Source organism: Palaemon carinicauda, chromosome 26 (assembly GCF_036898095.1).
Source record: "Palaemon carinicauda isolate YSFRI2023 chromosome 26, ASM3689809v2, whole genome shotgun sequence".
NCBI lineage: Eukaryota > Metazoa > Arthropoda > Malacostraca > Decapoda > Palaemonidae > Palaemon > Palaemon carinicauda.
The window spans coordinates 99,683,167-99,710,666 of NC_090750.1; the positions used below are offsets into that span (position 1 = coordinate 99,683,167).

At 39.3% G+C, this 27,500-nt stretch overlaps 1 protein-coding gene across 1 annotated transcript in view; it reads left to right on the top strand.

The window, feature by feature from the left end:
• Positions 1 to 27,500, top strand: part of LOC137620344 (discoidin domain-containing receptor 2-like) — a 386,470-nt gene that overhangs the window by 323,060 nt on the left and 35,910 nt on the right. The window contains exons 11-13 of the mRNA XM_068350578.1: positions 14,743 to 14,868; positions 15,166 to 15,368; positions 20,378 to 20,470. Coding sequence (XP_068206679.1) covers positions 14,743 to 14,868; positions 15,166 to 15,368; positions 20,378 to 20,470 — 422 coding nt within the window. The remainder of the gene's footprint in view (positions 1 to 14,742; positions 14,869 to 15,165; positions 15,369 to 20,377; positions 20,471 to 27,500) is intronic.

Sequence of the window (27,500 nt, forward strand, 5' to 3'; positions counted from 1 at the left end):
CAGACAATATTACAGAGGAAAAACCAGACATGAATTTTCATGTTCGTTTTAGTGCGAGGGAAGAGCGAAGATACAAGCATAATATATACAAAAGGAATTATGTACAATTGTGTGAAACACGGTTGGTACATGGCTCCCCCCCTAAAAATGACATACTGTACATGTTAAATAGGGCGCCCTGATCTAGAGAGGCGAACTGTAGGCGGGTCATCTGGCAGAAGATAAGCAGGTTTTAGACGATCAATGGAGACCCAGTCTTCTTTGCCCCGAATGTTTAGGAGGAATGCTTTCGGACTGCGTCGGATCACAAGGAAAGGGCCCATGTAAGGGGGCGTTAGTGGTGGCTTGCTGGTGTCGTTGCGCAGGAAGACGTGCGTTGCAGAGTGCAAGTCCCTTGGTATGTGATGCTTCGCTGGGGGCTTGTAAGTTTGGCAGCACGGAGTAAATTTTCCCACGACGTGACGTATGCGCTGGAGATCGTCGGAGGAGGTTGTAGAAGGAAAAAATTCGGCAGGGACGACCAACGGATCGCCATACACCATTTCAGCTGCCGAGACGTCGAGGGCGTCTTTAGGAGTGGTCCTTAGTCCAAGGAGGACCCAGGGAAGCTGAGTAAACCAGTTGCAATCCTTGCAGCGGGACATCAAAGCTGCTTTGAGGGTGCGATGAAAACGTTCAACCATTCCATTGGCAGCGGGGTTGTAGGCCGTTGTCTGATGTAGGGTGATGCCCAGGAGATTCGCTAATGACGTCCACAATTGAGAGGTGAAGGTGGTTCCCCTGTCAGAAGTAATATGCTCAGGGATACTGAATCTTGAAATCCATCCAGAGAGTAAGGCAGATGTACATGAGGCGGACGTTGCAGTTTCCATGGGAATGGCTTCAGGCCAACGAGTGGAGCGGTCGATGACGGTAAACAGGTAAGGATGTCCTTGTGATGTGGGTAGGGGGGCTACAACGTCGACGTGAATGTGTGCGAAACGACGCTGAGGTTAAGGAAAGGTGCCCACTCCTGAATCCGTGTGTCGATGTACTTTGGAAGTTTGGCAAGAAGTACAGGCGCGGACCCAATCCTTAGCATCCTTAGAAATGCCGTGCCAAATGAACTCTGCCTTCAGCAGCTGTGCAGTAGAACGGCACGAGGGATGTGAAAGGCTGTGAATGAAATCAAACACCTGTCGGCGCATGGGAGCAGGAATCCAAGGTCGTGGTCTACCAGTACTGACGTCACAGAGGAGGGTGGTGTTGGAGTCTTCGAGGGGAAAGTCTTCCCAACGGAGGGACGTGCAGGATGTCCTACAAGCTTGATACTCTGGATCCTGTCGTTGGGCTTCAGCCAGGGCGTTGTAATCCAATCCCAGTTGAACGGCAGCCAACGTGTTTCTTGACAGGGCATCGGCAACGGGATTCATTTTCCCAGGGACGTATTGGAGGGTGCAATTGTATTCAGCCACGGCGGAGAGATGTCGATGTTGACGGGCAGACCAGGCGTCAGACTGTCGAGTGAAGGCGTGCACCAGAGGCATGTGGTCTGTGCGAATGACGAAGGGCGTACCTTCTAAGAAATGGAGAAAGTGACGGACAGCCAAGTGCACCGCCAGCAATTCTCGATCGAAGGTAGAATAACCTGATTCTGCCTCGGACAGTTTTCTGCTGAAGAAGGCCAATGGGCAGGGCGAGCCTTTGACCACCTGCTCGAGTACTGCACCAATAGCGACGTCGCTGGCATCGGTGGAGAGAAGGAGAGGGGCGTGTGGGATAGGAAAAGTGAGAGCCGCAGCAGTTGATAGGGCCTTCTTTGCATTGCAGAAGGCTGCTTCTTGAAGGGGACCCCACTTCAGGTCCTTTGGCTTGCCCTTGAGGGAGGCGTAGAGGGGAGCAAGAGTGGCGGCAATGGCTGGCAGAAAACGGTGATAATAGTTGATCATGCCCAAGAATTCCTGCAGAGCTTTGACGGTCGAGGGTGCGTGGAAATTCTGAACGGGTGCTACCTTCTCAGGGAGGGGATGGACTCCTTCAGGAGTGATACGGTGCCCTAAGAACGACACTTCGTTGGCGCCAAAGGTACACTTGTCGTACCGGACTACAAGGCCGTTTTGTTGCAGGCGGTCGTGCACGATGCGCAGGTGACGGAGGTGTTCCTCTTTTGAGGAGGAGAACACAAGTATGTCGTCCACATAACATACACAGAAAGGGAGGTCCCCTAAGATGCCATCCATGAGACGTTGAAACGTTGCCCCAGCATTACGAAGGCCAAAACAGGAGTAATTGAAGGTGTATGTGCCAAACGGAGTGGTGATGGCGGTCTTGGGGATGTCTTCAGGGTTCATAGGCACCTGATAATACCCCTTCAGGAGGTCGAGCGTAGAGAAAACCTTCGCTTTGTGCAGGTAGGAGGTTACATCGGCAATGTTTGGGAGGGGGTAGTGATCCGGTTCTGTTTGCATGTTCAGGCGCCTGTAATCCCCGCACGGACGGAGGGAGCCGTCTTTCTTCAGAACGATGTGTAAGGGTGACGACCATGGGCTGGAGGCCTTTTGGCAAAGGCCCATTTTCTCCATTTCGGCGAACGTCTGTTTGGCGGCTGCCAATCGTTCCGGTGCCAGACGTCTGAATTTTGCGAAGACTGGGGGTCCCGTCGTCTTGATATGGTGATAAATACCGTGCTTGGCAGGAACCGTGTGCGTTTGGCGAAGTTCTGGACGGAAAACTTTCGGGTACGACGTGAGGAGGTGGGCGTAGGCATCCGTGGGTGCGCTGATGTGGAGAGCGAGGTTAGAGGGGGCGGGTTGAAGAGGTGTCGACAAGTACGAGTCTGCTTTGACCAATCGTCGGTGGGCGACATCGACCAGAAGGTGGAAATGAGAGAGGAAATCCGCACCAAGGATTGGCATTGTGACGTCAGCAACGAGAAACTTCCAATTGAATTTACCGTTTCCGAACGATAATGTGAGGTTCTCGTAACCGTAGGTGGGTATCGCAGATCCGTTGGCAGCTACCAAGCGGACGTCGGCAGATGTAGACAGACTACGTTGTGCCTTGAAGAGTTTCCTTGGCAAAAGAGAACGACAAGCACCCGTGTCTACCAAAAATCGCACGCCCGTTCCTGCATCCTGTAAAAAGAAAAGATTAGAAACATGGGAGGCCACCGCCACAAGCGATGGCCTACTTACACGTTTTTTGGCCACTGACAATCTTTTGCACATTTCTTCGCGGTTGCCCCGAATCTGAAGTGGTAGTAGCAAAACTGCGGCGGATGGGAGGTAGTAAGTGGCCGTAGAAGTCGTTCGTTGGGGCGCAAGCGATTGGTGGGTGGTGGGCGACAATCAGCACGTCACGGGGTAGGCGTGTATGTCCTACGGCATTCATGTCAGCTTCGGTTGACGTTGAATAGGCATCCTCGTCGTCAGGGGTGGAGGCATTGATGGAGGTCTTGAATTGGCTGTCCATAAGGGCGTCGGCTTTGCTCATCAAGTCCTTTATGGGTAAACTATCGACATCGGGTATGGCAGCGCGTACAGGTTCAGGTAAACGGCGTATCCAAAGGGCACGGAGTAGGTTCACCTCACGAGGAGAGCCGTCTGCGGCAGGTTGAAGGCGAGCGATACTGGTCATTTCCCTGAGGGCAAGCGAAGCCCTTTGGTCCCCCAACGGTTGTTGCGAGAGCTGAAAAAGCTTTGCTATACGGACGGCTGGCGACGGCGAGTACTGCTGCAGAAGGTATGTTTTGAGGGCGTCATACGCTATTGGGGTGTTTCCTTGTTCACAAAGCCAGTCGGATATTTCTGGGAAGGTGTCCTCGGGTATCGCCGCGAGAACATAATCCGCTTTGGTGGTTGAGCAAGTCACGCCCCTGATACGAAAGTGGACTTCAGCGCGTTGAAACCAAGCAAACGCTTCTCTGCTGGCGAACAGTGAAAGTTTCAATGGGGCGGCCGCGGCGCCAACTTCTGTAGAGTCCGTCATAGTACCAACGATGGAGGGGCGAGGGAGGTGGGGGTGGAAGGCAGTGGGAGCGAGTCGACTTCCGGGGTCACCAATGTGACGGCGCCGAGTAAGGCTGTGAACTCAAAGGCAGGTTGGAAACGACTGAGTTATATTATTGTAGAACATTCTCCTTATATACAAAACCTCAAGGCAACAGGACATAACAAGTTCACAAGACAGACAATATTACAGAGGAAAAACCAGACATGAATTTTCATGTTCGTTTTAGTGCGAGGGAAGAGCGAAGATACAAGCATAATATATACAAAAGGAATTATGTACAATTGTGTGAAACACGGTTGGTACAGACTGTATGGTACAGCCTGGGAAGATCTGAACGCAGTTAAAAATCTTATGGAACATATATAAATACCTAATTGAACGACGGTATCAGAGATTAATATCTAGATCAAGAATAATGAATTTAATAGACCGCTGTTTTCTATTCGACAAATTAAGACGCAAGGCACCTGCTGAAGACCAGACAGGAGAACAATACGCGAAAAATAAGGTTGAAATAATTAAAACATTTCCTCAGAATAGACAAATTACCGAAAATCTTAAAAAGAGACTCATTGAGCCAATATTTGTGCAATTAAAAAAGAACCAGGACAAATCACAGATAAAATGTTAAGGTTGTATTTAGTTAAGGAGACGTTATCAGTGCAATGATCTAGATGTTGAGAACCCACAGTGTTGACCTACTTATAATCATACTTGGTATTTTTTAAGAGTACAGCTTCATGCCCCATAATTTGCACCTGTATTAAGGAATTCAAAAACCCCAGATTTACTTTCAGGAGATGGAACTGATACAAAGAGAGTAGCATCACTTGCATATGCAATGAGCTTGTTTTCCAGGCTAAACTATATATCATGTGTATAATAGTATAAAAAAGGAGCCCAAGACACTAACCTGAGGTACACCAGATATTGCATTCCTATAGTCACTATAGTGCCCATCAAATACTTTCTTCTTTATAACTTGATAATTCAATAATAATTTTAAGAAAAAAAACCCTACTCCCACCTTTTTAAGTTTGAAAACAAGGATCTCATGATTAACACGGTTAGAGGCATCACTAAAAGTCAAGGCTAATCAAACAAAACTTCTGACCACAGTTAAGTGTGTCCTGTTCAACATTGGAAATTGTTTGAAAGGCATCGCATGCTCCAAGGCCTTTACAAAATATCAACTGCAAGTTACAGAACAGATGATTAAGCACCTTTAGAATACCCATTAAGACATTTTGCGGAAAGACATTCAAAAACTTTAGATGATATGGAAAACTGGTTTAGTAATCAGCAGGGCTAGACCTACCACGAACACTAATGGATTAACATGAACAATTCTCCAAGTGCTAAAAGAACCTCTTCTTGTTAACTTGCAAAAGGAATATTAAACAACTTATTACTTAAAAATCGGCTGTATTTATAGGAAATAAAGGAAAAATATCATTTGGGTCTACACCCTCATAAGTAAGTGTGTTTGATTTCACGGGAACATAGAGCAACAAGAGCTGTTGATTGGGTGGAATCAGTTTTGTCCGAATCCAGTAGTTTTGACACATTTTCAAATTTATGAATATATTATTAAACCATATAGTGTCGGCTCAGTATATGCAGCAAAAAAAATCAGTACTAAAGGAACTCAGAATTTATAAAAAATTAATTCATAGACGAGTGACGAACTTTGTTTTATAATAAATTACTCCCACAGAAGTTGTAGACAAGTAAAAAGTTTGAGATGCATTAACTTTAATGTTATTCGACCAGTGTTTAGTGCATAACATAGTAGTATTATCATGATATTCAAAGGGCTTGTATAATACAATTTTGAAGTATTCAAAAGCGCAAAACCTTTGATACCAGTAGAAAATCTAGGCAATTGCTAAGGTTGTCTTGTGGGAGGAACAGCCACTCACAAAGATGACAAAAATGTTTCAGCAGCTCTCTCCTACTGAGTAATCCTATCACCTTTTTTTTAAAATCCCGTATGTTATATTATGCTTTAGACTTTGTAAATTAATTATCAACGATATTTAGTTGATTAACTTATAGTGCCCGTAGTTTCCTATTTCAAACATATTCGTATTTTATTTTTCAAGAGTATATTTAATATTGTAAACTAGAACAGGCACTCGGTAGAGCACATACCTTCGCCACCGTCTTTTGTCACCAAGAAAACTGATGATGTTCTGGGTATTTGATCCCAAAGCACATATTTCACAAGATAGGTAATTGAATTGTGCACATTTTGGCACTAGTTTCATGTAAATCAAATGAAAATTGGCCCAGGTATGGCAAAAAAAAAAATTTCCCCGTGACCTTGGCCTTGACTTCTGATGCAATCACTCCCAAAATCATTGATTCATGGCCAATCATCCCGCCAAATTTCATGAGATTCGGTCAAATAGTTTTTAAGTTATGTGAATCACAAACACAGAGACAAACATACAAATAAATAAATACACAAACAAGGGTAATGCCATCATCATATCCTGTTGTATATTTTAAGATAGGCAATTTAATTATACACATTTTGGCTGTAGTTCCATGCAACTCTGATAAAAATTGGCGATGATATAGCAAAAAAAAAAGTAATTTTTTACCTTTACTTGACCTTAGCCTTTGACCTAATACCTCCCAAAATCTAATCAAATTGCCCTCAGATCATGGCTAATTATCTCACCAAGTTTCATGAGATTCGGTCAAATAGTTTTTGAGTTTTGTGATAAGCTTTTCACCTTTTTGTGACCGCTTTGACCTTTGACCTAGTCACCACTAAAATTTAATCAGATTGACCTTGGATCCTTGCCAATAATCCCACTTAATTTCATAAAATTCGGTCAAATAGTTTTTTGAGTTGTTTTATTCGTTTTTTCACCTTTTCGTGACCTTCGCTTTGACCTTTGACCTAGTCACCATTAAAATTTAATCAAATTGACCTTGGATCATTGCCAATCATCCCACTAAATTTCATAAAATTCGGTCAAGTAGTTTGTGAGTTTTGTGATACGCTTTTTACCTTTTCGTGACCTTCGCTTCGACTTTTGACCCAATCACTTCCAAACTCTAATCAAATTCCCTTGGATCATATCCAATCATCTCACCAAATTTCATGAGATTCGGTCAAATAGTTTTTTAGTTATGCGAATCACACACACACAGATAGACGTACAAACATATGCCTATCAAAACATAACCTTCACCGCAACGAGGTTGGCGAAGGTAAACGTATCGAAAAGCAGGATGAAAAAAATTATTAATTTGAACTATTTATTTTGTTATTGCCATGCAACTATTCTACTATTTTATGCACTATATTTTTATTCAATACCCTTAGGTTGAATTTGAAAATTCTGTCCCCATTCAATGTGGCCTTTGTAATATCCCTTAAAGATTTGAATATCCCAGCCCCCTAAATATGAAAAATTTTAATACATTCAACCAGCGTCATTGCCAGACGTATAACTTACTCAACCTCTCCGATCCCTCGACAAGGGGGAGAGGGGATAGCCATACCCTGGTGAGTGGGGTTTTCCCCGAGAGGAAAGGGGGAGGGTGTGGGAAGGGCTGAATTGGTGTGGGTAGATATCTAACCAACCAGCCGTCCTGTGGTGTGGGAGGATGAATGTAGTGGGTGTTCCTTCCACTCGACGTTCCACCATATACCTCACAAATGTCTGTGTATCATTATGTATTTTTATGTACCTTATCCTTATATTGCTTTCTAAAATTGCTATACAAGTGTGAAATATATTTTATCAATAATTAGTGATGTAATTAGTGCTTGAAATATACAAAGTTTATGATTCTGTATTTGGAACATTGTTCCGAGACATCAGCTTCGATGTTTATTCGAAATTAATTGATAAATAATCCCACTAAGTTAATGTGTAGGCCCTTATTATTTAAAATCAATTTAACTAGTATATATCACATTCATGATAGCACCTGTTAAATCACACTGTAGCAGTATATTTTCAATATCATAATTGCGTTTATAGAAAACTGATGAATTCAGACAAACTGAGGTCCAGCCAACCAGAGTGACTCCTAGCTAAGTACATTTATATCTTATTATTCTTCTTACAGTCAAATACATCAGCAAAAAGGATTGCCTTTTTCTGTTAAATCTAGGCTACACCAATTATAGTCAATTCTTTTTAGTGATGCAGATTTGCACCGACTCGCAGCGGTGTCCTTTTAGCTCGGAAAAGTTTCCTGACCGTTGATTAGTTGGACAAGATAACTTTAACCAATCAGAGAGCAGGAAACTTTTCCGAGCTAAAAGGGCACCGCTGCGAGTCGGTGGAAGTGCGCCTCATTAAAAAAATTGAGTATAGTACAGATTTGTTGGTAGCATTCAAATGTACTTGAGAGATAATCTAAAAAACATGGGACCTCTAAAGTTTGTGCACGGTACTTTGAAACAAAGGCAGATCATGATTTAGAAAACATAAGAATAGGTTTTGATTCATAAATCAATTACTGCTTTGTTCAAGTGCCCATTTGTTTGTTGTATCAGTCATTGAAACAGTTTTCTTCAAAACCAGATAGTATACCTAGGCCTATCTTACTGCAATTATCTCGCTTGACAGATGGAAATTTAGTAGGGTCAGTATATGGAAAATACCCCCTCAACCCCGCAAAAATTGTAACAAAAGGTTTCTCAACTGGTTCTGGTAGGTTTTAATGTATTTTTTAACATTCTAAAAATTTACCAAGCTATGACCCCCGGAAAAGTGTTTTTTTCAAGATGGCGTCGAAGAAGGCCGCCAAAACCTTTGAACGATCATAACTCGATAACTATCACCTCAAATTTGATGATCTTGGTGTCTATTCCTACATTTTTGGGGGCAAAGAACACATTAAGACAACTTGGGATATCATTGATCTGTTAAATCATTATAAAATTGGATGTTCACTATCACCTTATACACAAACACTTACAACAAGCAATAGTTAAAAGAATTTATTCTTAGAGGTATAATGATAGCAAACTAATTATGATCGTCTTCTATAGGGTTGTTATCTGACAGTACTCATGTTTATATAATCTTCTGATTATATCATGTTATACATTCATGAACTTGATGGGGGCCATAGGAACTCTCATGGAAGGGACCAGCCTCAAAAACATACTTGAGACTGTTTATGGAGAAAATGCAGTGTTGCACAAGTTAACAGGGAAAGCTGTCCAGAGGGCTTTGCGGGGCCATCTTCTTGTTGACAAGTGCCTACATAGCCAGCTTGTAATGGAAATGGCCAAAGATGATCCTCAGATTCAGATATTGCTTGATCAGGCAGAGGAATTGTGCTCCTCCCTTCTTATTGGAGAGATGATGCTAGAAGATGCTGCTTGTTCTGAAGTTTTGATAAAACTTGAGACAGTAATGGAGAAGAAGAAATCTGAACTTGCTCAGACCTCAAAGACAAGGCAGTTGTGGCTGAATTATCAGTGTATAGTTGGCATAGCAAGAATGTTGATCAAGGAAGATTGTACTGGATCTTGATTGATGCATTTGCAGGCAGTGTCCGATTGCCTAACTGTTTTTGCTGCAGCTGGGCACTTATATTATCTGCGATCTGCTCATTACTACCTGCAACAAGTGAGTAACCTGGAGGAAAAGCACCCAGATATTAATAGAAAGTTCCTTGATGGTTTTCATGTTGTTTGAAGGAGCAATTATTGCTGGGCAGGACTAAGTAGTGATCTTGTCATAGAACAAACATTGATGAGGTCTCTAAAGAGCACTGGTGATCTAACCCATGGCAGTGGGATGACCGAGGAGATGCATAATCTTTGGACCTTATCTGGACCTGTAACATCTAAGTACAACAGTGCAATGCAAGATTTTACCAACCTAACCTATACTACAAGTCCACAACACAAAATTTCATCTGAGGTACGCATCAAGAGATGCATCTGATCTTGAGAAAATTCAGACAGAGATTGCAGCCTGTTCACCCTTCACATCTGATACTACTCTGAGAAACATTGTCAACGGAATAGTGGCTGGACCAGATGAGAATGTACATACCTTTGAATCAGTTGGGAACAAGATCATTGAAGATATGATTGCAAAGCCAGCATTTACTAACAAATTTAAGCGGAAAGACAGAGGCCAAACCCTTGGAAATATCTCTGCTGTGAAGATTGCTCCTAATCATACCATTGATCCTGCCCTTCTGTTCCAGCGTTTCCTTGCCGTGTCAAGATCAGGAGATCTTTCCCTTGAAGAGGTTTTGACATATGAGCTAAGCCCATATCCTCCAGCCCTCTTTGAGACCAGGAACATTCTTCGAAAAGCAGATAAACCTCTGCTTGCTCAGGCAATTCGAGACCATATTGCAGCCTTTTCAAGTGAGGCTGAGATTAACTCTAAACCTAAAACAGATTGTTATATGCTTGATGGAGGCTCTTTGCTCCATCGTTTACCATGGAAGAAAGGCGACTAATATTATACAATAGCTGAGTCTTATGCAGACTTCACTGTGAGAAATTATGGACAAGCAACATTGGTGTTTGATGAATATGGCGAGGGCCCCTCTTTAAAAGACAACACATATCTGAGACGAGGAAAAAACCTGCCCCCTGTAATTAGTTTCACAGCAGAAACAGATTCTTCAGGCAAAAAGGAGGACTTTCTATCTCGTGACAAAAACAAGACAGACATGATTTCTCTTATCAGCACAGCACTAACTAAAAGGGGATGCCATGTCATTCAGTCACCAGGTGATGCAAATGTTGTTATTGTTAAGGCAACCGTTGAATTATCTCATCATTATACCACAACGTTGGTAGGTGAGGATACAGATTTGCTGATCCTGCTCCTTCATTATACCAGAACAGACAATGAGACCATTTACTTCCGTTCTGATGCAAGCAAACAGTCAAGAGAACGCAAAGTATATAACATTAACCTTTTGAAAGAAACTCTAGGAGATGATGTATGCAGTAAGTTACTCTTTGTACATGCCTTCTCAGGCTGTGATTCCACTTCAAGGATTTTCGGCATTGGAAAAAAGTCAGTCTTCCAGAAATTAGTGAAATCTGATCCTGTCATGAAGTCCTGTGTGAGTGCATTCACCCTTCAAAACAAATCTCAAGATGAGATATCAGATCTTGGCAAAGAACTGATGGTTGATTGCTTTGGAGGCAAGTATAATGATACACTATTATCACTGCGCCATACCATTTTCACCAAGAAAGTGGCAACTGCTGAAGCATTTTGTCACTCCTGAAAGGCTTCCCCCAACATCATCAGCAACAAGTTTCCATACCCAACGTGTGTACTTCCAAGTTATGGTATGGATGGGAAAGGCAAGTGAAATGAACCAAATTGAATGGGGATGGAAACTCGAGAATAATCAGTTAGTTCCAGTTATGACCCAAAACAAGGCTGCACCTGACAAACTCTTGAAAATTATCCATTGCAACTATTCAGAGGGATGCAGATTATCTCGATGCAGCTGCAGACTTTATGGACTCCCTTGCACTGGTGTATGTGGCCCTTGCCAGACTGAAAACTGTAACAATCCAAACAACACTTGAGAGGGTGATACTGAGGAGGAGGATGACACTCAAAATTGAAACTCTGAAACTTATTCTATGCGGATAAAAGTGTTGTTAACTAAAGTAACCAAGTACTTGAAATATAAGGCTCTGTTAAGCGTAATTAGGATTTGATATAATTAGAAGATTATATAAACATGAGTAATGTAAGTTAACAACCCTATAGAAGACACCCATAATTAGTTTGCTATCATTATACCTCTAAGAATAAATTCTTTTAACTATTACTTGTTGTAAATGTTTGTGTATAAGGTGATAGTGAACATCTGAAGGTCAAGAATCCAATTTCATAATGATTTAACAGATCAATGATATCCCAAGTTGTCTTAATATGTTCTTTGCCCTAAAAAATGTAGGAATTGACATCAAGATCATCAAATTTGATTTGATAGTTATAGAGTTATGATCGTTCAAAGGTTCCGGCGGGCATCTTGGACGCCATCTTGAAAAAAAACACTTTTCCAGGGGTCATAGTTTGGTAAACTTTTAGTATGTTAAAAAGTACATTAAAACCTACCAGAATCAGTTGAGAAACCTTTTGTTACAATTTTTGGGGGTTAAACTGTATTTTGCCCTGACTAATTTAAAAATGGGAAACAAAGAAGATTTGTGATATAACCGCATCTTTTCTAAAATATATATTGGAAAGAATCAGTTTTAGCGATGAATATATTAACATTAAAATCCTGAAATTGGACCTGAAAATATCTTCATTAATGGATGGATTTTGATAGAATTTGACATGCTTTGAGATATAAATATATATTCAAAAAAAATTATCGTTAAAACTTTTTTTATGACAAGTAAACTTTGACCTTAACAAATGCTATGTCGGTGTCAATGAATTGTCATGAAATACGCTGAAATAGTCATGGTTTATTAATACTCGATGGATTTTTATAAAATTTGACATGCTGTCAGATATAAATATATATTTTAAAAAAGTAACAGAATAGTTTTGATTAATGTTGTCTTTTTCATTTCGATGTATAGTAAATTTTCTGATGTGTTCTTACAAACATTTATGTGTTGTTCTTTAATAATCGTAGGCAAAGTACTTTCTTTTCTTAATTTGCCTTAAAAATATTTAAAGAATTAACATTTAAGAAGGAAGTGTAGGGAAAATAATGTCTTTTTCCTTGGTTTGAATCCAAAGCATGTTGACAAAAACTATCTACTGCACCTTAATAAAAGTAAACAAGGAAATTCCCATTCTTAATTTCACAAAGAAACTACCAAACGATTCCTTGTAATATTGATTAATAAATATATATATATATATTTTTTTTTTTTTAGCAAAAAGATATTTAGATTATCGTAAGCTTCTTCGTTGATCCATTGCGGCTTTTTGATCTTTTAATATTATTTACTTGGTGTTACTATATCCTAGTACAGTACACGTCACAAAATTTTCTGATATTTTGCTTAAGCCATACCTTACATGAAGTAACGCATTTATTTTCTGTGTCTTTCGTTTATTTCTTAATTTGCCCCTTAATGAGATTCATCTGACTGAAAACACTTTAAGATGCTTCCAGAAGACGAAAATTACAAAATGATAGGAGCTCAGAATGCATTTATAACGTTTCAAACGCTTCCAGAAGACGGAAATTACAGAAAGATCTTTTCTCCAAGTGCATCTTTAACGTTTGAAACGCTTCACGAAGACTAAAATTACAGAAAGATCATTGCCTGAATGCATCTTTAATGTTGAAAACGCTTCCAGAAGACTAAAATTATAGAAAGACCATAGCTCAGAATACTTCTTGAACGTTTAAAACTATTCCAGAAGACTAAAATTATAGAAAGACCATAGCTCAGAATACTTCTTGAACGTTTAAAACTCTTCCAGAAGACTAAAATTATAGAAAGACCATAGCTCAGAATACTTCTTGAACGTTTAAAACGCTTCCAGAAGACTAAAATTATAGAAAGACCATAGCTCAGAATACTTCTTGAACGTTTAAAACTCTTCCAGAAGACTAAAATTATAGAAAGACCATAGCTCAGAATACTTCTTGAACGTTTAAAACGCTTCCAGAAGACTAAAATTATAGAAAGACCATAGCTCAGAATACTTCTTGAACGTTTAAAAATCTTCCAGAAGACTAAAATTATAGAAAGACCATAGCTCAGAATACTTCTTGAACGTTTAAAACTCTTCCAGAAGACTAAAATTATACAAAAATCATTGCTCAAAATGATTCTATAACGTTTCAAACACTTCCAGAAGACGAAAATTACAGAATGAGCTAAATCCCGCTAATTTAAAGCAACAGAAGATTAGCTCTTCATAAGCATTTATGTTCGATGATTCCTCATATGCATTGACCTCAGCCCTGAATTTCAGTGTCCTTGGTTTTGCGCCATTTAACTATAGTCAATTTTTTTTAGCGAGGCGGATATGCACCGACTCGCAGCGGTGCCCTTGTAGCTCGGAAAAGTTTCCTGATCACTGATTGGTTGGACAAGATAATTCTAACCAATCAGCGATCACAAAACTTTTGCGAGCTATAAGGGCACCGCTGCGAGTCGGTGCAAATCTGCCTCGCTAAAAAGAAATTGACTATAGTTATGTTTGACCACTGGAATTAAAATTTTAATAATATTTTCTGGATTTATACTTAGTGATTCTACTACACCTAGTGGTGTTTTCAATATTCAACAGTGAGACAGTTTTTAGTACTTGCACATTATCAGGTAGCCTGTATGGAAGCTTCAGGATTTGATAGGTTGTGAGGCAAAAAGGGGAAGAATCAACTGTAACAAATGGGTTCACGTTGGATGATCAGGTGTTTCGAATTATTGTACTTTCAAAATTATTTTTTTTTATTGTCTTAAAGTAAATATTCATATCTCAAATCATGCCAAATCTTAATAAAATCCACCAAGTATTAATAAAGATATGGCTATTTCAACTTATTTTTAGGACAATTCATTGATGACGACATTATAGTCATTCAGGTCAAAGTTTATCTGTCAAAAAGTTTTTTTTTTTCAAAATTATTTTAGTTTCTTAAAATATGTCATTGTTTATTAAAATCCATCAAGTAATGATTATTATATGCTCACGTATATATATTCAGGTAAATTTTAAGGTCTTTGGTGTTATTCTAATTATTAGCCACTTCATTTTAATGAATTTTCCCCTTGATTCTCTCCCAAAACCTCAGGTTCAATTGGGTGAGGTAGCAGGAATGGGTGAAATGGTTGACACTACAGGGACGCTTCCTAATTTAAACAGCGTTGGTGGCAGACAAGCAGTTTTGGCCATTGTCAGCCAGGATGCTTCACCAGAGGTAAAAGTGAGGGGTTTCTTTTCTTATACCTCTTTTATAATCAGATTTATAAGATGTAAAGGATTGCTACATGGTGTGAAAAAGTTAAGACGAGTGTAAAAGACTGTATTGTGAGTAGGGAAATTGTTTTCATCTACCTTAAGCATATAGATATATAGGATATAGAAGTAGAAAAAGTAAGATTGGAGGTTATCTTTAAAGGAACTGATAGATTTATGGTAATACAAAGTTACAAAACTAGCTAAGTAATAGTCACAATAACAGTAAAGGCGAACCTTGTACATATTTTTTGGTCAGGTTCGTGAAGAATGTTGGCGCGAAGCTCAGCTACTAGCTACCCTTTGTGATGCTAACCTGGCAGGACTCATTGGGGTGGTCAGTCGGGATGACCCCCTCACCCTACTGCTGGAGTATTTACCCTTGGGAGATCTCAACCAATTCCTTAGGAGACATGTTCCAGACACAACCACACCAAGGCTCAACCATATGAGACCTATAAGGTAATGTTTCTTAAACATACTTAAAATCATTAATTGTTCCGTAACTGAAATACAACCCAACGCTATTGATAGGAGTATTACTTTCGGCAAAGCTGAAAGATGAGCCATTAGACTTTTAGTGACAGTTAACCCCCCACCCGCTAATTAACGGGAGCGTGCGGGAGTTAGTAGCTACCCCTCTCACTACACGCATCTGTGACTGTAACCCACTTTTACCTTTGGCTGCGGGGAGAGACTACATCTCTCTCCCCTCTCCACGTGACTGGATTCTAACTTTTTATCCTGATGTTTTTTCTTGTGTACAGTATATATGAAAACATTCTTCATGTTTTATATATATAAAAAGCTTCCTTTCCAGTGAAAGTTGATGTTTGTGGGACAGCGTAGTGCGGCAGGTTTTCAAGTACAGAGAACCTTACCTTACAACCTTCCTCCCTCGGACAATGGACATCCCATAGACAGTTGGCCTTCTGAGTGACTCAGCTGTCGCTGCAGGGGAGTCACCATCGTTTGGATACTCCTCCTTTCGTATGTTAACATCCCCCTCCCCCCTACGTGTTCTCAGAGGGAATCTGCTTGCAACCTTCACATAGCTTGACTTCGGTCTTGCTCTTTCTCACTGACAATGACCCTCGATTTACATAGGCAGCTGGCAGATCCTTGCGGGGGCAACACTTAACCCGTTCGCGGGTTAGGTAACACTTAACCCGTTCGCGGGTTAGGTAACACTTAACCCATTCGTGGGTTAGGTAACACTTAACCCGTTCGCGGGTTAGGTTCCACTTCCGAATGATTTTGTTCATTAATTAAGTGAAATAAAAACTATTTTTAATTTAACTTTTTTTCAGCTTTGACTCCCCTCTCCTTCTTGGGAGGATGATCCTACGGCCTTTCTTGCCGGTGGAGAGTGAGAATCACCTTAGCTTATCCGCTCCCCTTGGGGAACCCCCTTCCCACCGGAGGGTTGAGTGGTTCTACCGAGTAGTTTTTGTCAGCTGAATGAATTAATTGTAACTCCTGCTTTGTTACAGTATTTACGCTGCCGCTCTTCTTGTCCCGTCTATTATTATTATTATTATTAATATTACTGCTACTACTACTACTACTACTACTACTTACTAACCTACAACCCTAGTTTGAAAAGCAGGATGCTATAAGCCCAGGAGCTCCAACAGGGAAAATAGCACAGTGAGGAAAGGAAACAAGGAGAAATATATTTTAAGAACAGTAACACTAAAATAAATTTTTCCCATATAAACTATAAAAACCTTAACAAAACAAGAGGAAGTGAAATATGATATTGTGCCCAAGTGTACCCTCAAGCAAGAGAACTCTAATCTAAGACTGTGGAAGACCATGGTACAGAGGCTATGGCACTACCTAAGACAAGAGAACAATGGTTTGATTTTGGAGTATCCTTCTCCTAGAAGAGCTGCTTACCATAGCTAAAGTCTCTCTTCTGCCCTTACCAAGAGGTAAGTAGCGACTGAATAATTACTGTGAAATAGTTAACCTCTTGAGAAAAGAATATCTGTTTGGTAATCTCAGTGTTGTCAGGTGTATGAGGACAAAGGGGTTTATATAAAGAATAGGCCAGGCTATTCGATGTATATGTAGGCAAAAGGAAAATGAACCGTAACCAGAGAGGAGGATCCAGTCAAAGGACCCCATAACTCTCTAGTGGTAGTATCTCAATGAGTGGCTGGTGCCCTGGCCAACCTAATACCGGACGGGGAAAGGAGTGCGCAGTTTTTAATACGTGTCTGTTCTTTCAGGGGACACCTTTCCCTTCTGGGGATTAGGAGCTCCTACTAAGGGAGGTTTTCCTTGCATGTTTTTTTTTTTTCTTCACAGTTAGGGATGCCGTACTTATTCGTTAGGCTAAGTTAGCCAACATAGAAAGGCAGTGCCATTCGTTCCTGTGGAATTTGCTGTCACTACACCGTCACTTTTCTGTTCTCCTGCTCCTGTGGCAGCTCCTGATCAGCATGCTAACCTTGCAGAACTAGCTCCAGCTACATTTCCTGATGTAGCGTGCGATGCAGACCTTCAACTTGAAAAAGGCTTGTTGATGGGAAACAAAAAGTGCTGTCCAGAGGTCCACCTTCAGGGGTTGTACTACCTTCTGCTCCGAGGAAGAGTTATCCTCCCTAGGTGTTGGCTGTTCCCCCTTCCGAAGGAAAACTACCATTTATCATATCCGTCATGAAACCTTTCATCAGCTGTTGCAGTTTCTTTGCCAAAGGCTATGCTCCCTTCTATGCTGAGCCAACTCTTCCGTAGGTGGTAGAGCAAAGTCTAAGGCAAGTTTCTCCTGCAGGTGATCACCTCTCTCATTTGTGAGAGAGACCACATATTGAGACACCTCTTCAGAGACCTTCCAGAGATCTTCCTGCTTAGTCTTCCCTGAGGAGGATCGTCATCGTCATCAGTGAACTCGCTGAATTCGTAGTCCTCTTAGTCGCCTCAGAAATGCTTTTTCGGCTTTGGCAAAGAGACGTCTGTTTGGCTCACTGTCTGCATCTGCCGAAAGATTTCCTTCAGAGGATAGTCAAGGATCTCACTGTAGGCCCACTTCTCAGCTATTGCCTTCAAGATATCGTAAGCACGATAAGTCTCATCAGTCTCTCCATCCACCCTCTGGTTCACGACCCTCGCCTGTCTCACTAGACGCTCTTCGGACTTGTCGTTCGCCAGCCTTTCGGCATTCATCTGTCCAATGCTCCTTTCCGACCTCTTGCCATCGAACCACTGTTCATGGCTTGCCGTCGTCCATTGAATCTCTAGGTTTCCAGACCAACAATCAACGACTGTGGTAATGTCGCCGATTGCTAGCTCACTGATAGCCTATCATCATCTTGCCAATCATCGATCTCCAGCTCGCCGATACCTGATCCCCAGCTCGCCAATCACCGATCACCAATCGTCTGCTTGCCAATGATCGATCGCCAACTCACCGATCCCTAGCTCGTTTTGCAATGATTGTCTATCTCCAGTCTTGCTGATCGCCGATCTACAGCTCTACTATCTGCAATTCACCGATCGCCGATCTACAGCTCGACTATCTGCAACTCGCCAATCGCCAATCATCATCTCGCCAATCGCCAATTGCAAGCTCGCCTATTGCTGATTTCTAGCCCACCAATCACCGATTTCTAGCCCACCAATCGCCGATTTCTAGCCCGCCAATCACCGATTTCTTGCTAAACCAATCGCCGATTTCCACCCCAACAATCGCCAACTCGCCAATAGTCAAACCATACTGCTGTTCAACTAACCAACTGCCAGCTCGCCAAGTGTCATCTCAGATCTCCGCTCGCCGATCGCCACCTCACAGCTAGACCACTCGACAGCTCGCCATTCCCCAGCTTGCCTATTTGCAGCTCTCTGATCATTAGCGCACTGATCACCAGCCAGTTTGCCGATTGCAAGTTCAACGATCACCGATAACAAGCTCAAAGTCGCCGACTGCTGATTACCATGCCGATCGCCTGCTTGCCTGGTCACGGTTTACCAGATCACTAATTCGCCAGCTCACAGTTCGCCAGCTCTCCGATTCAATGCTAGACGATCTGCAGCTTCTTACCGATCGCATCGATCACCGATTGGCATTCGACAACTCGTCTTTCTCCTCTCTTGACAGGCAACAGCTCTTAGTTCGTCAAATTGACAGTTGCTTACTCGCCATTTGCTGTTCGCCAGCTCGTGTTTATCATTAAGCCAGCTCAAGATCATCATCTCTCCTCTCTTGGGCTTACGCTACTTCAGTAGCCCTCCCACGTAGAGTTGAAAGAGCTCCTCCCGAGTCTCTCTTCGGAGAGTGCTCTCATCAAGATGACATAGATTGTCTTCTCACTTCTCTCTTGGACTTAAGCTACTTTGGTAGCCCTCTTACATAGAGATGGAGTTCAATGCAGATTTCCTTCTGGAAACCTAACCCAGCACTCTTCATCGATGACTTGGGTAATGCACAAGGTTATCTTTGAGACTTAATACCCCTCTCGCCTTTTGGGTTTTGTTTGTTTCTCACAAACAGGGTTTCTTCGGTTCCCGAAGTTTTCATCACCTGCGAACTTCAAAGAAACTGCAATCATGTTATCATGTTTCTTCATCGAATACTGCACGTTTGCAGACGTTCATCCCTCACTAATGTACGTTCTTTACCTTCATTTTGTTCCAACTACAGAAGTAGGCATAGCCTTTGAATCTGTTTCTCCCCATGCAACTTTTTGTTTAACAGAAACTCATAAAATATGCTTCATTTTCATTTGCTATTTTACCAAGACCCTCAATACCCATCACATTCTCTATACCTTGATTAGTCCTCACAGCTTCAGCATTGAAATCACCAATCACAATTTTCATATCACTCTCTGGGATCCTATATATTGCGCTCTGTAATTCTTCATAGTATTATTCTTTCCTTTCTTCATGGGAGTCATTTGTTGGAACATAGCAAACCATAATACGCATATTACACTGCCTTGATTTAAATCTTGCAAGTAACCATCGACTATTTACAGTTTTCCACTGATTTAAAGCATTTTTTGCTGTTGGTGTCATGATTATTCCTACCTCTTCTCTTCCAACTCAATCTGTTATACCTGAATATTTATATATATACATACATTATTTGTATATATATATATATATATATATATATATATATATAGATATAGATATATATAATGTATATATTCTCTCTCTCTCTCTCTCTCTCTCTCTCTCTCTCTCTCTCTCTCTCTCTCTTTTATATATATATATATATATATATATATATATATATATATATATATATATATATTTATTTATATATCTCTCTCTCTCTCTCTCTCTCTCTCTCTCTCTCTCTCTCTCTCTCTCTCTCTCTCTCTCTCTCTCTCTCTCTCTCTCTCTGTATATATATATATATATATATATGTGTGTGTGTGTGTGTGTGTGTATAAAGCTTATATAATTATTACGAAATCATGTTGACTTATTTTTCTATTCTCTATCAATCCACATAGCTATGGGTCCATCATCTATATGGCGACGCAGGTAGCCTCCGGGATGAAGTACCTGGAATCCCACAACATCACTCACCGGGATTTGGCCACAAGGTGAGTTCTCATTTATACATTTTTCATTTGAGGCTTGAAGGATTTATTTTTCTTCGTAACTATATATTGTCCTTTTCTTTAGTCGCAATGATTCTCTATAGAATATTAATATTTTGAACAGGCGTGATGAGTGTGTACTTTATTTCTCAGAAAGATCGGTATTAAAAATTCAACAAGCGAGTATCCACGTTCTGTGGGATTGTAATATTTCATAAATTTTTATTACATTTTATAAGATTTCAAGCATCTTACATAACATATGCTCCTTTTTATGGATATGTAAATATTCTACAAACTAGTGTTTGAGTTTTGTAGTGTTGTAAGACTTCTAATATGAAATATTCCAGCTTTTTGAGTTCATGAAGATTTCTCAGGCTTATGCCTACGTTTTCAAATTTTGTGAGAAAATAAAGTTTTAACTCATCAAGACTTAAGCCCTAAAGAGTTTTGTGATGATTTTATAAATGAGTGTTCAGTTTATATGAGTGTTAAAACTATTTTACAAATGTGTAGATTATATGCAGAGGTATTCATACTATCAAATAGATAAGGACTTTTATAGCTTTGTGAGTTCGTAGAGAGCCTGCAGTTTAGAGCTAGCCTATTATTGGGAAATTACAAAGATCTTACAATAGAGGGCTTATATTCTATAGCCAATAAAAACTGTACAAACTAGTATTATAATTTTTCTATTGCAAGACTGTGAGAAGGTGATCAATTGTTATGAGATTGTAAATATAATATAAATCAATATATAAGATTTCAGAGTCATGAATTTCACACATTTAATTACTAAAGTTCTGTTTCTTTCGTTGATTATTTTAGATAGTTTTTTTTTCACCAGTTTGCCAATTAAAAAGTTAAGCGATTTACCTTGACTTTCATAAATCCTATGTAAAATAACAAAAATTAAAGTAATTACCTCCTATGGTTTGGATATCCGTGGACGTAGCGTAGGCAAGAAATGTATGGTGACTGATTTCTTCAAGGAGAGGGAGCTGGAAGTTTTGTCATTTAGTTAGACATAAATGAAAAGATATTGTGTTCAAGTACTTGGAAGACGTGGGGATAGCGGAGGGGCAGTATTAATAACGTCAGTTGGAGTCTAGGATTAGGTAAAAGTAGTACATGGATTAATTCAAGAGTCTTATGGGTGAGGCAGGGTGTAGCAGTAGTGAAATTAGCATAGTGGGCGTATGTATGGTCCTAGACTAATAAAGCGAGTAAAAATTATACATCTTTGTGCCTGGCAAATTTCGGATAACATGTACTTCAAGTTACGGAAAAGGGAGGAGTTATTAGTAGGTGTGGAGCTCTGAAAGAAATGTGATTGGAAAGTAGTTTGATTATTGAACATTTATGATTTCTTAAGAAGTGTATATGTGAAGGAGAACATGGAAATGAAAAAAGTTTATCATACATATGCAAGGTTACTTTGGACCATCTGGCAAGTTTTCACCTCCTTTACTAAACATTTAGCCATTAATTGCTTTCTTAATAAAAACATTTTGTCTTCAAATACTTTTATATTATAATTTATCAGTTGGTCAAATTGAGTGAAGGGGAATTCCAAGGAAGGTGGGAAAACTGTAAGCACGGTACATATACATACACACACACACACACACACATATATATATATATATATATATATATATATATATATATATGTGTGTGTGTGTGTGTATATATATGTATATATAATATATATATGTATGTGTATGTGTGTATATATATATATGTGTGTGTGTGTGTGTGTATTATATGTATATATAGGTATGTATGTATTTGTATATATATATATATATATATATATATATATATATATATATTTACTATATATATATATATATATACATATATATATATATATATATATATATATATATATATATATATATACATATACATACAATATGTACTGTATGTATGTATGTGTGTATGTATATATATATATATATATATATATATATATATATATATATATATATATATATATATATGTGTGTGTGTGTGTGTGTGTATATATATTATTATTATTATTATTATTACTTACTAAGCTACAACCCAAGTTGGAAAAGCAGTATGCTATAAGCCCAGGGGCTCCAACAGGGAAAATAGCTCAGTGCGGAAAGGAAAAAAGGAAAATAAAATATTCTAAGAAGAGTAACAACAATAAATATCTCCTATATAAACTATAAAAACTTTAACAAAACAAGAGGAAGAGAAATAAGATAGGAGAGTGTGCTCGAGTGTACCCTCAAGCAAGAGAACTCTAACCCAAGACAGTGAAAGGCCATGGTACAGAGGCTATGGCACTACCCAAGACTAGAGAACAGTGGTTTGATTTTGGAGTGTCCTTCTCCTAGAAGAGCTGCTTACCATAGCTAAAGAGTCTCTTCTACCCTTACCAAGAGGAAAGTGGCACTGAACAATTACAATGCAGTAACCCCTTGGGTGATGAAGAATTGGTATTTGTATACACATATACATATACACATATATGCATATTGTTATTATTGTTATTATTATTAGTTATTATTTGTATTACTGGTTAGTCTACAAAATCGGGATGCTATAAGCCCAAGGGCTCCAACAGGAAAAAATAGCCCAGCGAGGAATAAGAAAATGAATACACTATATGAGAAGTAATGAACAATTAAAAAAAATATTTTAAGAACAGTAACAACATTAAAATACATATGTCATCATGTTAAACATGTAAACATCTGTTGCAAGTTTGAACTATTGAAGTCTACTGATTCAACTACCCGATTAGGAAGATCATTCCACAACTTTGTCACAGCGGGAATAAAACTTCTAAAACATTATATCGTATTGAGCCTCGTGTTGGAGAGGGCCTAACTATTAGAAGTAACTACTTGCCTAGTATTTCGAACAGGGTGGAACTCTCCAGGAAGATCTGAACGTGAAGGATGTTCAGAATTAGAAAAAATCTCGTGCAACATTCATAATCAACTGCTTGAACAATGGTGCCAGAGGTCAATATCGAGATCAGGAATAGGAATTTTGATAGACCACAAGTTCCTGTCCGAAAAATTAAGATGAGATCCAGCAGCTGGAGACGTAAAGAGTTAAAGAAACATTATCAATGCTGAGATCCGGATGTTGAAGAGCAACTGTCTTTAACCTACTTAAAATCATACTTTGAATTTTGTTAGGATTCAACTTCATACCCCATAATTTGTACCATGTACTAATTTTAGCTAGATATCTAGTAAATTAGTCTGCAACCCCAGATCTACATTCAAGAAATAGAATTGATGCAAATAGTAGCATCATCTGCATATGCAACGAACTTGTTTTCTAGGATAAATCACATATAATTTATATATAGTATGAAAAGTAATGGGCCAAAAACACTTTCCTTAGGAACACCAGATATCACATTCCTATACTTGATAAGGTGCCGATCAACAACAACTTTTCGTAACCTCTTACTTAAAAATTCAATAAGGATTCTGAGAAAAGACCCACCCACTCCTAACTGTTTGACTATAAAAACAAAGGCCTCATGATTAAGACGATCAAAGGGAGCACTAAAATCAAGGCCAATCATACGATCTTCCTGACCACAATCAAGAGACATCTGTTCAGCACTGGATATTGTGAGAAGGGCATTACATGCTCCAAGGCCTTTAAAAAAGCCAAGTTGCAAACTAGGGAACAGATGATTACCTTCAGCAAACCTATTTTGACGTTTTGCCAAAAGACGCTCAAAAACTTTATATAAAGTTATGGGAGTTATGGATATTGGTTAGTAACCAGTCAGACTTGAGCTATCACAAACACATTTACAGTGTGAGTTAACATTACTAATTCTCCAACAAGTGCTAAAGGCTTCTCTTCTTGCTTTCTTGCCCAAAATAACAGATAACTTTGGAGATAAGATATCTACAGTCTTTATAAAACACAAAGGAAAAATACCATTTAGGTCTACACATCCATTAGCATCAAGATACATCAAGAGAGCTTTTAAGTTCACGAGATTGAAAAGGTAAATTATTTAGTTTTGCCTCAGGAAAACAGGAATGAGGAGGATCCATTTTCTCATTACTCTGCCTATTGTCAAACACATCAAGCAAAAGGGTTGCCTTTTCCTTTGGATAGTGAGTGACCAAGCCGTCTGGTTCAAGTAAAGGAGGAACTGTTGCATCTGCACTAAAAAGTGCAGGTTTTAAGGTAGCTCACTACTTATGTTCCCGTTTGTACCAGAAAGGGTTTCTTTTATGGTTAAATTTTATTCCATTTTAGTTAAAGCATAAACTCGTTGAGCAAAAGCTCCTACATGAGTATTGTTATACCAAGTCAAATCTGATAAAGAGGATAGGCCTCCAAATAGGCCCATCTACAATCATCATTGAACCATGTTTTGTCCTTCACTCGGTACTTTAGCACACGAGTAGGGATACGCCTATCAATTATGTTGACTGGACTCTCATGTAAAAGAATAACAGGATCAACACTATTATAAATTGTGAATAATGCAGGACCAAAAGATCACTCAAAATGCCATTCAGGTCTGCTTGAGATGTTATATAAATCCTAATGAAATCAAGGGATGATCAGATTTCCCAACTGGAGAACCAACCTTACTTGTTATTACACCAGCAGAGTCCTTGTATATGAGGTCCAAGCAGTTAACAGACCTGTGAGTAGATTCACTTATTTGCTCACACCCTGATTCAGAGGCTAAGTCCAAAGCTCTTAAGCCAGAGCGATCAGTAGGAGAAACAGAATTTAACCACTCCCTATGGTGAGCATTGAAATTACCAAAAAGGACAAAGGAGGCCTTTCTATCATCTTCTTGTATCTTAGCCATGGTGATAAGAAGACATATATGTCTGGATTCCAGTAGATCGTACACAAATAGAAGTTCTTATGCCAGCCACCAACTTTTATTATGAGAATGAAAAAATTAAATCACTTCTTAAGAATAGATTGATCGCTGAAAATAAGACTTTATCGAAATAGATTGATCGCTGAAAATAAGACTTTATCGATAAGTCAATTTTTAGCGCAATTGAAGAAGACACAGACCTAATTTTTCTCAAAACTAAATTTACTCTCGAGAATCAGTCACAAGATTTTATAAGTCATACAAAGATAAACATTATCAATGCTGAGATCCAAATGTTGAGGAGCCACTGTCCTTCACCTACTTACAATCATACTTTGAGTTTTGTTAGGATTAAACTTCATTCCCCATAATTTGCACCATGCACTACTTTTAGCTAGATCTCTATTAAGGGATTCAGCAACACCAAATCTACATTCAGGAGATGGAATTAATGCAAATAAAGTAGCATCATCTGCATATGCAAAAAGCTTTTCTAGGCCAAATCACATGTATGTGTATATAGTATGAAAAGTAATGGGTCACTGCTGGATATATATTTTTATCCATTAGTGTACTTGAAGTTTCAACTACTTTATCTACGGGAACGAACGAACATATTTACCGTAAGCTCAACATCAATATACTACCTTCTCTTGAGGCCGAATTCAGATACTGGGTATTGTCTTATCAGCGATATCAACAAATATACAATACTTGTGAGTCCGTTGATGTTACCAGCAAGAAGAAACTGCTAACTCTAATCAAGACTTTTCGCTTTTCCTTTCTTTGTTATAATTATATATGTATATATTGTATATAAATATATATACATATATATATTATGTATATATATATATATATATATATATATATATATATATATATATATATATATATATGTACATATATATGCATATATGTATATATATATATATATATATATATATATATATATATATATATATATATATGTATATATGTATATATATATATATATATAAATATATATATATATATATATATATATATATATATATATATATATATATATATATATATACACACACCAAGGCACTTCCCCCAATTTTGGAAGGTAGTCGACATCAAACAAATGAGATAAAGGGGACCTTTCCTTTCTACGTTCCTCCCTGCCTGACAAGGGACTCAGCCGAGTTCGGCTGGTACTGCTAAGGTGCCACAGCCCACCCTCCCCCATTATCCACCACAGATGAAGCTTCATAACGCTGATTCCCCTACTGCTGCTACTTCCGCAGTCATCGAAGGCAACATGAGGAAGCAGCAGGGCCTACCGGAACTGCGTCACAATCACTCGCCATTAATTCCTATTTCTAGCACGCTCTCTTGCCTCTCTCACATCTATCCTCCTATCACCCAGAGCTTTCTTCACTCCATCCATCCGCCCAAACCTTGGCCTTCCTCTTGTACTTCTCCCATCAACTCTTGCATTCATCACTTTCTTCAGCAGACAGCTATTTTCTCAATACGGCCAAACCACCTCAACACATTCATATCCACTCTAGTTGCTAACTCATTTCTTACACCCGTTCTCACCCTCACTACTTCGTTCCTAACCCTATCTACTCCTCAGACATTTCATCTCAAACCCATTAAATTTCTGTCTCTCCGTCACTTTCATTCCCCACAACTCCGATCCATACATCACAGTTGGTACAATCACTTCTCATACAGAACTCTCTTTACATTCATAACTCTCTTTACATTCATGCCCAACCCTCTCATTTTTTACCACTCCCTTCACTGCCCCCATCACTTTTTGCATCCTTCATTCACTCTCTGACGTACATCTACTTCCACTCCACCATTTGCTGCAACAACAGACCCCAAGTACTTGAACTGATCTACCTCTTCAAGTAACTCTCCATTCAGCTTGACATTTAACCTCGCACCATCTTCCCTTTTCGTACATCTCGTAATCTTACCCTTACCCACATTAACTCTCAAATTCCTCTCACATACCCTTCAAATTCTGTCACTAATCAGCCAAGCTTCTCTTCCGAGTCTGCAACCAGTACAGTATCATCCGCAAACAACAACTGATTTACCTCCCATTCATGATCATTCTCGTCTACCAGTTCAATCATCGTCCAAGCACTCGATCATTCACCTCTCTCAGCAAGTTAAACAACC